The 14,419-nt window shown below is 44.4% G+C and overlaps 1 protein-coding gene across 4 annotated transcripts in view; it reads left to right on the top strand.

Annotated features, from left to right (window-relative positions):
* Window positions 1-3,119, top strand: part of KLHDC8A (kelch domain containing 8A) — a 51,377-nt gene extending 48,258 nt beyond the window's left edge. For 3 of the 4 annotated variants that reach the window (XM_054979237.1, XM_054979238.1, XM_054979239.1), the window contains 3 exons: window positions 91-306; window positions 1,099-1,200; window positions 1,630-3,119. In XM_054979237.1, coding sequence (XP_054835212.1) covers window positions 91-306; window positions 1,099-1,200; window positions 1,630-1,823 — 512 coding nt within the window. In that variant the 3' untranslated portion in view covers window positions 1,824-3,119. The remainder of the gene's footprint in view (window positions 1-90; window positions 307-1,098; window positions 1,201-1,629) is intronic. The other variant, XM_054979240.1, reaches the window with a different exon arrangement.
* The last annotated feature ends 11,300 nt before the right edge of the window (window positions 3,120-14,419 follow it).

Genomic DNA, 14,419 nt, shown 5'->3' with positions numbered 1-14,419 from the left:
CATCTCCAGATCCAGACCCAAATTTTGCTGTAGGTCGGTGGATGATTCAAGCAACATTGACTCTTCACTTTACTCCTTTCTTCATTCCAGGTGGAAGGCAATCCAAATATGCTGTGAATGCCTTTGAAGTCTTTGACATCGAGACTAGATCATGGACCAAATTCCCCAGCATCCCCAGCAAAAGGGCTTTCTCGAGCTTTGTGTGCACAGATGACAACATCTTCAGCATCGGGGGACTGCGACAAGGCCGATTATACCGTCAGCCCAAATTTATGAAGAATGTAGATGTGTTTGATATTGAGCAAGGTGCATTCTGCTTGGATCTTTACCTGTTTTCCATTATGCGTAACTAAGAATAATATACGCAAGGCAAAGGTGGGCATATTAGTATTTTTTGGCTTCATGCTAAGTTGGGGCAACATACAGATTCTAAAATGTTAATGAAATCCATCCACCAAAGAATGACTTCAGTTTGCTGTGAGCATGCTATAAACCCCTGGGTTGTTTATCTCTGTACTGAAAACTGATGAATGGGAGACCGATCCTGGCACTACTCATCAGTGTAATGGCTGTTATGTTTTCAGAGCAAAATTCACAAGTTGTGGATGTTTTTCTGAGTGCAGAGTCAAATCTTGAGCTCTATCCTAAGCTGTCCTGCCTCTAAATAAATCAACAGGAAGAGGGGACATGGCATTCTGTGAAACCTTTGAACCCAGGTGTCTGGTTTAGCCACATGAAAGACCTCAGTTGAAGTATAAGACAAAGTGTTTTCTCAGCTGCTCCATGGATATTTCACTGAACAACAAACTGAGGCCATGACCTCTCCTGGAGAATAAATGCTTTAGCCTTAGACATATCAGGGTGTCTATGTATCTGCCCATCCCAATAGCATTTATAAGATTGCCTCAAATTCCAAATTGTAGAGCTGACTTTCTATCACCTTGATAGATCATGCCCAGTGGTTGTAGGAAAACGCATAGATCAATCCTCTTGTATTTTGTGATCTTAGAGCTATAGAGATCTCTCAGTTTCTCTCAAGTAAACAGCTTCAATCAATCATGGAAAATCTTGATTAATGGATAATCTGGTTAATTCCAGGGGGTTGGGTGAAGATTGAGCGGTCTTCCTTCCTGAAGAAGCGGCGAGCAGATTTCGTAGCTGGCTACTTGAAAGGAAGAATTGTCATAGCAGGAGGACTAGGTGAGGATAGTTCCATTCCAAGTGAAATCATTGTAGAGTTTACAGGGAGATATTTTCCCAAAATTACTACTACTGCTGCACTCAGTGCCCTCCAATAGCTCTTACGGAGTTGCTTTCCATGTGCAAATATACAGGAAGTGCTGTGGTGCACTTACGTGGTTTACTGAGGCATAAACAGGTAGGCAAAAATTCCTGTTTCATCAGATTCATGAAATGAACTGAAAAGGAGCTGGGATACATGGGCTGAGGAATAATGGAGGACAGCTTAACTTTAAAATGGGAAAACTAGAGAAAACTAGAATGTACAAACCCACCAAATCTTCATAAGCTACATTCACTTTGAAACTGTTTTAAATATGTAGTGTAGAATGTTTCTATTTGAATGTCACACACATACATATATATAGCACATCCTCTCTCTCTTTCTAGGAAATCAGCCAGATGTACTGGAGTCAGCTGAGGCCTTTCATCCTGGGAAGAACAAATGGGAGAGCCTACCACCTATGCCAACCCCGCGGTGTGCCTGCTCCAGCATTGTGGTGAAAAACTGCCTTCTGGCTGTAGGTGGAGTGAATCAGGGCCTCAGTGATGCTGTGGAAGCACTGTATGTGTCTGACTCCTAGCTGGTTCTTCTCAGCTCCCTCCCCACAAAGAGGGACCTACATTAAGCACTCAAGAAAGTGGTCGCTCTGCAGCTCAGTGTGTGGAGCCAGTACACACCGCTCAACATAGGAGGAGTTGGCACTGTTCTCTTAGCCTGCCTCCCCCTTGGCTACTTTTCTGTAACCCCTTCACTGTGTATTTGGGAAGGACGATGAGTAGCTCCTTGCTCCCATACAGCTGCACAATTTTGTAGCTCTGTTTAATTAGCACAGCTCTTTTATGTGATGAAGTCACCTATGCTGTTGAGCTCTACTTCCTAAGGAACCAATAGCCACCTCCCACTGTCAACCTTGAATGGCTAAGGAACATGCTACCAGTAAACTTCCATAGCATAAGATGGGATGCTTCAGCCAAGGATTAGCCAAGAGCATCCTCTATCCACTGAAAAACGTGTTTGCCTTCCTCTGAAATACGCTCTATGCAGTAGTTGATTGGGTTCTTTCAAGTATTATTCGTGGGTTAACTATTTGGGAGCAAACAGAGAACTGAATCCCATGGAGTTACAGCTTGCATAGCCCAGTACTCTTTGAAAAGCCCCAGTGGTGTTGGTGGATTTTAATGGGGTTTTTTCGGTAAGAACCAGCTGCAATGCACTGCTCCAAAGATCCCCTGCTGTGACCTAAGTCCTCAAGGCATGCAGAGTTTAATGCATCCTGATTGAATTTTCAGGGAGCATCTTGTCTGTAAGAGAGCAACAAATGCTATGCTTTGATTTGTAGTCCCTGCTATTAGAGCACACATTGCTTTTGTCAGAGGGCTGAAGGCTAAAAGGCAGCAACTCGGAGATCTGTTTATGCAGGGGAATGCCTCCGCACCAGGGATGAAGACTGCACTCCTTGCAGTGCATATTGTCTCTCACTTATACTCACTCACTCACTCACTCACTCACTGTCTTTCTCTCTCTCTCTCTCTCTCTCTCTCACACACACTCACTCACTCACTCACTCACTCACTGAGAGTTCATATCCAGTGTTTATTTGCACACAAAGGACCATTTGTAAAACCTTGATTCAGATTAATATGCCTAGCATTTATGGAGCAAGAATATTGCAGGCTCAGCTCATAATAGCTTTTCATATGTCCCCCAGCAACAACAAAGCTTGGGTGCAGCCTTGCCTATTGTTTCTATTTGGTACATTGTTGCATATATAGTTTCATATATTCTTCTTTAATTTGGCTCTAAGGTTGAAATTGTCACTGTGTCATCCAAATGATGTATAATAGAACATTTGCAGTACTAGTAGTAAGTAGCACAATTAAACTCTATATTAAAGTGGGATCTTACAGAAAATTAACTCCTGCTTTGTATCATACACATAGTGGGACAGTGGAGGGAGTGTTCAGCCTAAACAAAACCAGAGTTTGTTAGGGTATCTGATGAAGGTAGCTTTTACTCAAAGTATCATACCCTGGAAATCTAGTTGGTCTTTAAGGTGCTACTGGATTGGAATCTTGCTCTTCTACTACGGAGGAACATGGCTACCCACCTAAAACTAAAACATGTTACATAACCAGATTCCCTACACAAAAGATGCCAAGGAGTACACATGGGCGCGAACCAAAAAAATGTAATGAACCAGCGGTTCGCAGTTCGGTGCCGCTGCCGATCCTGAGATCGCGAACCGCAACAAACATTTTCCATTACTGAACCGGTTCGCGGTTCACAGTTCGTTGGGTGCGGAACGGCCCACGTGGCACTTAGAGAGCCCATATTCCTGGGGAGTGTTTTGCAGGCTCTCCTACAGCCATCACCCAAGTTTGGACAAGATTGCAAAAGGGATCTTGGAGTTATACCCTCTCCAATCCAAGGCCCCTAGGAAACTCCCACAAGAATCCAAGCTCAATTATACTCTTAGAGCCAAGCTACAAGTGACGCCTTACACAGGTTGGACACTTGTCAGCTTCCCTCAAGTTTTGATGGGAAATGTAGGTGTCCTGGCTTTACAGCTTGGCTCTCCATTACAGCTGCAAGACCAGGATGCCTACATTTCCCATCAAAACTTGAGGGAAGCTGACAAGTGTCCAACCTGTGTAAGGCGTCACTTGTAGCTTGGCTCTCAGTCTCTCTCCCCAAAGGCTAGCAAGTGGCAAGCAAGAGCTCTGTCCCACTCCACTGCTCGCTGAAAGTGAAACCCAGTCTGGGAGACCACAGCTATTTATAAGCACAGGTCCCATTGAGCAATGCAGGAGGTCTGTGTTTGGCCATCAGAGCTGCCTATCAGGGTTTGCAGGGATGAGATTGGAGTGCCCGTGGCTACAGGACACCCCCTTCCCCCTCCCTCCCCTGGGTGTCTTCTCCCAACTTTTAACTGCTTTGCAGCTCCGTGGTTGGAAGGAAGACCTGCCAATCAAGGTAAGCTGGGCTTCCATTCAGGTTTCCAGGGTAACAGAAGGAGCGCAGACAGAGTTCAGGCATTCCCCCGGCTCCGTTTCCAGGGGAATTGATTGCTGGCGCCGGACTGTCTGGCTTCCCAAACCGTGGCTGAACGCACTGAACCAGGCCTTTCCCGAACGCTGGTTCGTTGGCCGTGGCCAATCATGAACCGCTGGATCACGATCACACGATCACCATTTTCGTGGGTTTTTGAAGTTCGTAATGCGGTTCATGCCCATCTCTACCCAGGAGTCTCTGAAAAATATTGATTCCACATGAATTCAATAGCAAACCATCAATTTCACCCCCATTCAAACATTTGCCTTAGTTACATCTTGGTGATCCTTCAAAAAATTGTTTTCACGTTCAACAAGGCAGAGATGCATGTCAGTCTCTTTCAATCACTGATAAGCTGGTTTATTTGCCTTACTGAGGGCACTGATTTCCTAAGACTGCAGTTAGATTCCTAAGACTGCAGGTAGAATTTACAGTGTGAGATGATGCATTAGTTTATTATGGAATCTGGTATGTTTGAAAAAGATGTTATCTAAGAAAACTGAGATATCAACAACAACAATTGATTTATATACCACCCTTCAGGACAACTTGACTCCCACTCAGAGTGGTTTATAAAGTATGTTGTTATTATCCCCACAACAATCACCCTGTGAGGTGGATGGGGCTGAGAGAGCTCCAGAGTAGAGATGGGCATGAACAGCAATACGAACAAAAAAAAAAGCCACGAACAGCCCAATCCGCTGTTCATGAGCAAGCTGTTCGTGAGGCCCCATTCCCAGCAAACGTGTTCGTTCCAAGCCCTCTTTGTGGCATTCGTTAGCCATTCGTAAAGCCAGACAGTCTGGTGCCTTTCAATCAGTTCCCCTGGCAACATAGGCATGGACTGTCTGAACTCCTTCTGGCTTGTAACCCCTCAAAGTAGCTTCCAGCAGACAGTCCAGTTTTTGCTACTGTAAACAGAAAATGGCATGAAAGGGGAAGACCTATGGATCATGCCTTTCCAAGGGAGCAATCTCTCTGAAACTTGGAGGGTCTTCAGAGGACAGTGAGGATTATGAAAATTTGGTGGGTATTGGACATTGGGAAGATCAGTTTGTAACCCCTCAAAGTAGCTTCCAGCAGACAGTCCAGTGGAAGGATCTGCTGCAGATTCTTCTGCTGTCGCTGTGGCCGAAGCTTCACCGATGCTGCCGCTTTCTCCAGAGCAGCTCCCCAGGAGCAGGCAGCCTGCAGGATGTCCTGGGAGAAAGTAGCAGCTGCCCGCCCTCAAGTGAAGCCCTCTTGTGGCTCTTCAGGCAGCGATTCTAACAGAGAGGGGAAGGACCACTCAGACTTCACTTCCCAGGTAACTTTGCGAGAAAAATCTAGTGTTCTCCACGTGAAGAAAGTCACTTGTAGCTTTGCTCATAGATACAGTGGGCTGTGTGCCAAACACAGAAATGATAAAGCAGCCATAACAACAAGTCAAGTGTTTTCAACTTCCATTGATCCCAATAGCAGAGTGAAGCATGTTTGTTCGTACAAAACACAGGCTTAAATCTTGCCCACTGAAATAAATGGGACTTACTAACTGCTGGCTGGATGAGGCCATGGTATAATGATGAAGCCTGGATTCCCTAGAAAGTGGTTTTAATGGATAAGAAAGTTAAATAAAATACATCTTCATCCCTCATGCTGGTATGGGAATAATGGCCATGCTTTCTTAGGTAGTGACATTCATGTACATTTGTTAATTGAGTCCCTGGAAAGAAAATAGGATTTATCATATCATAATCACAGACATGTTGTGCAGAACACGGTTTTGGGGACGCAGAATGGGTGAAGGAAGCTGTATAGCAGCTTAGTGAGAATCAGTCTGGGGTGTAAACAGCATAAGCCTCTTTCCTTCTTTTGGAAAGCCACTTGCTGTTTCTAATGTGGTATACAAAGGCAGACTTTTCTCTGGCTGGCTGATAGAGCTGTCTGAACTAATCCTCTACCCATACTGAGCTGGCAGATTCAGTGTATGACGCAAATACTGGCAGAGGGAGCCTCTGAAATCCCATTTCCGTGCCGTGTACCACCCATCAGGCAAAACATCCTTCTACTTTCCTACAGCGAGTCAGTAGCACATGCATCAGAGGGAAAGACACCTGAGGAGACACAAAGAAGAAAATGGGCATATTTAGCCTACAGAAAGAAGATGAAGGGCTGCTTTATACTCATGACATTTCCTTGAGCAGAATCTTATGAGAAATATCTGTGTGAAGATGGCTATTTTGTCTTTTCCCACTTGCTGTAGAAATCCACTGGTTGCCATGTCTTCTCAATGTGTGATTGTCATATGTGACTGTCTCTGGGGTGTTCACACATCCAGTTATACTTTTGTAGTGGAACCATTTTGCTTAAATTGACCTTAATAGGAGAAAGTGATGGGTGTCTTCAAATATTTAGATTGACAGTAATGCAGAATAGGCAAACAGTAGTTTTTTCTTCCACTGCCACTGAGGCAATTAGAAGGAAGTAATAAGTTTCAGAGTATTTTTACACTGAAATAGGCTCTAGGACAGCTCAACACGAGGCCTGTCTGAGCCTGTTTTCTGCCCCACAAAGAGTTGCTTAATATCCCTTATTTTAACAGCTTGTTCCTAGTTCCATAGAATCATATTGAAGACCCTTTACGCAACATTTTATAGCTACATAAACTGTGATGGATATTCATCTTTTTCCAGACACCAAAGCTCTGGAGAATCCCTCATTTCTAGTGCTTGGATCTAACAGTCCTACCAGTGCATGTAATGATCTTGTGGCATCACAGCTGTGGGCAGAGATCAGCAAAACATTATACCAGAAAGAAAACGCATTTATAAATTGTGTATGGACTTGAAAACAAATGGGGGAAATGTTGACAGGGTCCTGGTAGCAATGAGCAAGTATATCCATTGGGTGCAGAAAAGGGGAGAAAGAATATGGGACTTGATGAGGGCTGAGCCTAGAGTATAAGGCCTATCAGGAATCCTCAGAGGCACAGGGGCCTGCCGGCCCCAAACACTAGTCTTTCTTCATTTCAAATAATATTAAGTATAACTTAATCAAGAAATGGATGCAAGAACATAGAGGTATAAGAAATTCCCGCATGCAGCTTCCAGAGATTAACGCCTTTCTTTCTGTCATGGCGAGTCCTTGCTGCTTTACTCCAACATTGTGTATTGTGTTGGATTTTAATCTTCTGGTACTGTGAAGTAGTTTGCTGAGAGTTTTCCTTCTCTGAGTCCAACAGGGCTATGACAGTACAGTCCTAAGATAATTTTCCTGGAAGCAAGCCCCACTGACTAGACCCGAGTAAGATTCTGAGTAGACTGCTTAGGATTGCTCTCTGAGTTGTTTATACTTCTGAAGCATTCTGGAGGTATCAAAATACTTTCTTAGCCAATTTCAGGTGATAAGGTCTGCTGTCTCCTCTCAAGCAGGGTTCTACAACACGATGCCCAAGGGTCACTCACCAATACTTCCCATGGCACTTGGAAAGCTTTTGAAAAAGTGGGCCGGGCCATTGTAAAACAGAGCTTGTTATTGGCTGCCATCATTCAAATAAAACAGTTCTCCACAGCAGTGATAGCAGCTGCTGAAGATTCAGGAGGACTGGTAAGCATTCGCCCCTTCAGGTTTTCTTTCTTTTTATTCCCCTTCTTTTATGAAGCAAGGAGGAAGGTATTGGTTGACTACACCTCCTGTGGCAGCCATTCTGGGGCAGTGCTCATCATACCCTCTCAACTTTCCCAGTTGCCCACAGGGTTAAAAGGTTGGGGACAAGTTATTTCTGGTGTGACACGGAAGTTATGAGTCACACTGGGGGCCAATTTCTCTAAAAATCAAGCTCACATTCTACATTTTAGGCTGATTTTTAGAGAATCAATCCACTGCATGACCCATCTCTTCTGTGTCATGAAGGCAATTATGTCATTTTCCAGTGATACAGGAACACTTGGGAGTGAGCTAGGGCTGCCAGACTCCCGGTGGGGGCGGGGATCCCCCGCCCCCACCCTCCCTCCCCACCCCCACTTACCTGGTCAGTGGGGGGGCGCACACCTTCCATGCGCGCGCCCCTGCAGTGCTGCGTGCCCCCGTGCACAGCAGCCCCAGGATCAGGCCTGTTTTGGCCTGGATTGGGGCCCCTGTGGAGCGCAGGAGCGTTCCTGTGTTCCGCAGGGGCCCACAACGGGCCCAATCTGTGCAAAAATGGGCCCAATCCGCACCAGTTTTGGCACGGATAGGGTCTGTTTTGGTGCGGATTGGGCCCGTTGTGGGCCCCTGCGGAGTGCAGGAACGCTCCCATGCTCCACAGAGGTCCAAAATGGGCCCAATCCACATCAAAATGGACCCGATCCGTGCCCAAACGGGTGCGGATTGGGCCCGTTTTGGTGCATATTGGGCCCCTGTGGGGCGTGGGAGTGTTCCTGCGCTCTGCAGGGGCCCACAACGGGCCCGATCAGCGCCCAAACAGGGGCTGCGTGATGACGTCACTCCCACAAGTGACATCATCACGCTTGCAGGAGCACGCTCACGCTCGCACACAAGCTCCTCCAAGGTAAGAGACAGGCCCCAGTCTCCCGCTGGGAGATTGAGGGGGCCTGGCAACCCTAGAGTGAGCGTACACTTCACATGCACCCTGTCCCCTCATTTGGCCCCCAGGGGACCTGGCAATCCTGGTACTAGAAGAAGTAGGCCTATTTATGTTTGCAGAGTAAAATATAATTTTGTTTGCCTTACTACATTGTATAGTGGAATACTTTCATGTGCCAACATCACTTACTAGGGACAAGAGCCATATTCTATGATAGTATGAACACAAATACACATTTTTTAAAAAAAGAAATTTCCTCTGAGCAAGAGACAGGGGCAAGTTTCAATTAGTTCTAAGGAGAAAGCAATATTTGGTGAGGAGCGCAAGAGCTATCAAGTAGCCTATTAGCTCACAATTGGGGGGGGGTGCGTATGAATCTGCTCTGTACAACTACTTTTTAATCAGCCTGTGCTCTTCTCCACAGTGTTTAATCCCCATGTTGCAAGTGCTCACTGCATTTAGATATTTTTGGGCTCTGCACAGCCAGTCAAATGAGGTAACCTATACAGCCAGGCTCTATAGAATTTTTTTTTATCCTGCTTTTTAAAACATGTCTTGGTTATCCAGCCAGTCACACAAACTGAAATGCCACTTCGGCCTGTTCTTTTAGCTTTGCAAACCAAACACCCTTTGCCAAACCCACTGCTGGATTTTTGAGCCAACGGGTTGATGAAAATGAGCCAAAATCCACTTGTAATATTTATTTATTTACTTCATGGCCTGCCTTTCTTGCTGAAACTCTAATTGGATTATAGAATATAAATCAGCAAAATCAGATAACATAAGACAACCAGCATACAATGCAATAGGTCTAAGACTGTTTGCATTGCAAACAATGCAAGCAACAGACTTCCTGAGGCAAGGTATACTGTAGGCAATACAGAAAGTAGAATTACAAGGTATAAGACAATGCAGAAAAAGCAAGGTGACCCCTACAACAATTGCAGTAGACTACAATCCCATTGTCGTCCTGGAGTGCTCCATGCTACTACAGTTCTAATCCCTTTATTGATTTCTTAAATTTAATTATTAAACCATTTTTACCCGCGATTCCTCATAGTTCATAAAAATGCACTCCTGAACATTTCTGTTTTGCACATTCTGCAGAATGATGTAACTGTGTGAGCCCTCCTCACCTCCTCAGGCAGACCATTCCACAAGGTGAAGCCACTACTGAGAACGCACATGAACAGGCAGTTAACAATATTATCTGTTTGCAGAAAGGCAGTTTCAGAAGGCTTTGTTCAGATGAACATGGCAGAGTATGGTGGGAGAGGGGATCCTGCAGGTATGTGAGTCTAAGACCATTAAGGGCTTTTTGTAGGTGAGTACTTGGAACTGAATCCAGTGACTGATTGGTAACTAATGGAATGAGTGCAGGATAGGTGTGAGATGCGTATACTGCCTAATGCCCAATAGCAACCGGACTGTGCTGCTCAATACAAACTGGAGTTACCAAATTTACTTCAAGAGCAGCACTACAATAATTTCATTTGCTGCCTTGAGCAGGTCTCTGGAGAGATGGCATATACAGTTTCTACATGAAAAAATAAAATCTGGCTTATTACCAACTCTTTTCTCATAATCTTTCCCCCTCAATAGCATTCATTTTAGTTGCTTAAACTACATTGTCTTCATACCCCAGATATTGTCCCACTATTTTCATTCTCTCTGTCTTAACAATACACCTATACTGCAACATCATTAACTTCCTCGAGTAAACCAGGATATGATAGTCCCAATATTTTGTCCCTGTAAAGAGGACTGAGACATATTTATTTATTTTATTACACTTGTAGACTGCCCTCCGCGTCAAACAGGCTCAGGGCAGTGTAACAACATACGATTTTTACATAGTTTCTCCCCCTAATAGTTCCTCCTGTAGGTAGTCAAATATGGCTGTGACTTACAGTAGTGTAAATTATGTAGTAGATTCCTGACTTAGAAAAAAATTAAAAGCAGCTACAGAAGTCTGCCAATAGAAACTGAGGAAAGGTACAGGTGGGGGTTGCCTAACCCTTCCCCCTCTACTGAGGTTTGCCAGCCTCAAGGTTGGGCCTGGAAATTTTCCAGAATTACAACTAATCTCCAGACAACAGAGATCAGGTTCCTTGAAGAAAATAATTGCTTTGGAGCATGGCATTACACCCTACCCCACTAAAGACCAACCCCCGTTTTCTTCAAATCTCCCCACATTTCCCAAACAGGAGTTGGCAACCCTACCTCTGCCTGTTTTTCTCACAGCCCGTATGTTGCTGTTCCACTTATAAGGATTGTTGTTAGAAAAGTTACTGGGGGGTGGTTTTGAGCAGGAAAAAATGGCTGGAAGCCATTTTCCTTCCCCAAAGCATGCCTCTTCTCCAAATCATAGTTTTCTTTAGCTACAATATGAATCCAATCACAGCTTCCTTCAGCATTTTAAAAATCTTGCTGGAAGACTTACATATGCTGGCTCTATATGGCTTAGAAAATGTGGGGATTTTCTATATCCTAAACAGGTTATTTTAGGGCCTTGCTTCTGTTGCAAATATGAAGCCTAAGCTTCACAATCTTTTAGTAAAAATTTACCTGAAATCAGCTAGGAATTTTTAGTAATCAAAGTTAAAAAGCAAAAGCAACCTCAGATGCTAAAAATAACAAAGGTTGTGAAGGTGTTTCTGCTGGACTGCATTCTTGTGAAGCTCTGAGGACATCTTGTGGATTGTCTCATGAACAACAGTTTAAATTTGCCGACTTTTCTGGTTCAAGATTAGACATGGGCAAGAACAGGGAAAAACCCCGAACATGGTGTTCGTTGTTCGTTGCCATCCACGAACAACAAACAACGAACATTGATGAACATGACCTGTTCACGAACATGTTCATTGTTCGTTGTTTGTGGGGGCCAGCAGGTTCTCCTCCAGCCATCAAGATCCCTACCACACCACTCCCAGATACCCTACTTGAGCAGGCAGCAGGAGATGTACCAATAATAAATAATAGCTTGGCCCAGAGCCTGGCAGCAGCCCTGGAACCTGAAGGGGTAGATCCCTACCGCACCACTCCCAGAAACCTTACCTGAGCAGGCAGCAGGAAAGGTAACAGTAATAAATAATAGCTTGGCCCAGAGCCTGGCAGCAGCTCTGGAACTTGAAGAGGTAGATCCCTATCCCACCACACACAGAGAAAATTCAAGCTCCAATGCACTCTCCCAAAATGCCAACAGCAACTGTCTCTTCCTCACTGTCTGCAAAACCAAAGCTGGGAGCCTCCCTCCCCCTGCTCTTTGCTCCCTTGTAACAAATGTGGAGCTCCACACTTGAAAGGAAGACCTGCCTATCAAGCTGAATTAGGCTTAGATTGGGGTTTCCAGGGCAACAGCAGGAGTTCAGACAGAGTTCAGGTAGTCCCTGCCTCCAGTTGCCAAGGGAATTGATTGCAGGTGCCAGATTGACTGGCTTGATGAACTGCAATGACCAGCAAGGAATGAGGCTTGCAACGACCACCTGTTCGTTTAGAATGGGGCCTCACAAACAGCTTATTCGTGAATAGTTCATATTGCTGTTTGTGCCCATCTCTATTCAAGATACAGAGGATAATTGGGAAGCCCTCTGAAATGGACCACAGGACAATTTAGGATCCTCTGCACCTGTAAGAGGATCAAGCCTTTTCCCTACTACATGGCTTGCCTAGGCCTTTGGGCCTACCATTCCTTTATGATTTGCTCCCTCTTGTACTATTCCTCAGAACAAACAGCACCATTTTGGCATGGGTTGTATATTGAAACGGCAGGGAGCCATATGTACCCCCCAACTCAACTGACGTATGTTGTAGAACTCCTGTCAGTGAGAGGCCACTGTTGTCAGGGAGAGTAGGGTTCACTTGTACTGTAGCAGTGTTCTGAAGGGCAATGTTTAACTTTTTCCCATGGGGTGACTACAAACCATTCATTTACTAGGGAAAAATAACACTAACAGTGACTGAATGCCTGTGGCTCCGTGATCCAGTGACTGCAGCCATTAAATATTCTTTTCTGCTTCCATTTTGATAACTCTTTTCTAAGTATTGATCATTATTTATTTACTTACTTCATTTATACTTGATTTTTTCAAAATGGGGAACCAGAGTGACTCAAAATATTATCCCTGTGTCCATTTTATCCTTGTTTGTTTGTTTGTTTGTATGTTTGTTTGTTTGTTTGTTTGTTTGTTTGTTTGTTTGTTTGTTTGTTTGTTTGTTTGTTTGTTTGTTTGTTTGTTTGTTTGTTTGTTTGTTGTCTGCCTTTCTCGCTGAGACTCCAGGTGGATTGCAGTGTGAGTTAGTACAGTCAGTTTCAAGGACATTTCAATAAACAATTTAATAGCGTCTGTACATGAAACTTTGCAAAGATTTAAAACCAGCAGAAATCCAATACAGAGTTGAAGAAATGCTGAAACAGAGCATAAGCAGTTCTGAGACTGATGCATGGAACAACTTTAAACAATATAGAACAAACCACTAGGATCATACCCAAAGCCACAGATACCACACAGTATAGTATTAGAGTCTGTGGTCTGTATCCCTCTACTGATGAACATTCTGAGACCACTTCCTTACAGCACAGCCCTCCCATCTAAGTCAAAAAGCCCTCTTGAATAATTCAGTTTTGCATCATTTGCAGAAAGCCAGGAGAGTAGGAACTTTCCTGACCCCTTCAGAGAGGCTATTCCATAAGGTGGGGGCCACCAGAGAGAATACACATGTAGGGACAGCTGTTGATTTTACCTATGTGTAAGATGGCACCTGCAGAAGGCCCTGTTCAGATGAATGAAGCTGCCATGGTGGAACATAAGGAGAGAGGCGTTCCCGAAGATATGCTGGACCAAGGCCATTAAAAGTTTTGTATGTGATAGTCAATACCTTGAATTGAACCAGATAACTGATAGGTAGCCAAAGAAGTGACTGCAGAATGGGAGTAATATTCATTCTTCTCCTGGTTCCCGATAATAACCGAGCTGCAGCATTCTGCACCAACTGGAGTTTCTGAGTTAGCTTAAAAAGGGAAGACCTATGTACAATACATTATAGTAATCAAATCTCAGCATTACCATAGATGGATCCAGGTGGCCAGACTGGCCATTTCATGGTAAGGGACCATCTTCCAGGCTAAACTGAAGTTGTAGAAAGCATTTTTTGCAGCTGCCTTAACTTGCTTTTTTGGCAGTGGCACTGGATCCAATATAACTCCTAGGCTCTTAAGTGAGTCTACAAGGTCAGATGAACTCCATCATAAGTGGCAAGTACAAGATCCTTCAAGGTCTCTGCCTTTCCAATGAGCATCATTTTTATCTTGTCTGGGTTGAATTTCCATTTGTTTCCAGCCATTTGACCACGGCCGCTAGGCAGCAACCCAACAAACAACGAACCTGTGAAGTAGGCTAGGCTGAGAATATGTAACTCATGGTCACATCTATGATGACTCATCCAGCAAGCTTTCAAGACAGAGTTGGGATTTGAACCTGGGTCTCAATATATGACCGTTTTTGGCGGCTGGGTTGGAATGTTATAAATTGCCTTTTGTACAAAACCAAACAGGAGTCCAA

Source organism: Eublepharis macularius, chromosome 5, assembly GCF_028583425.1.
Source record: "Eublepharis macularius isolate TG4126 chromosome 5, MPM_Emac_v1.0, whole genome shotgun sequence".
Taxonomy (NCBI): Eukaryota; Metazoa; Chordata; class Lepidosauria; order Squamata; family Eublepharidae; genus Eublepharis; species Eublepharis macularius.
The sequence above is the reverse complement of the archived record's forward strand: the minus strand, read 5'-3'. Positions and strand labels throughout refer to the sequence as shown.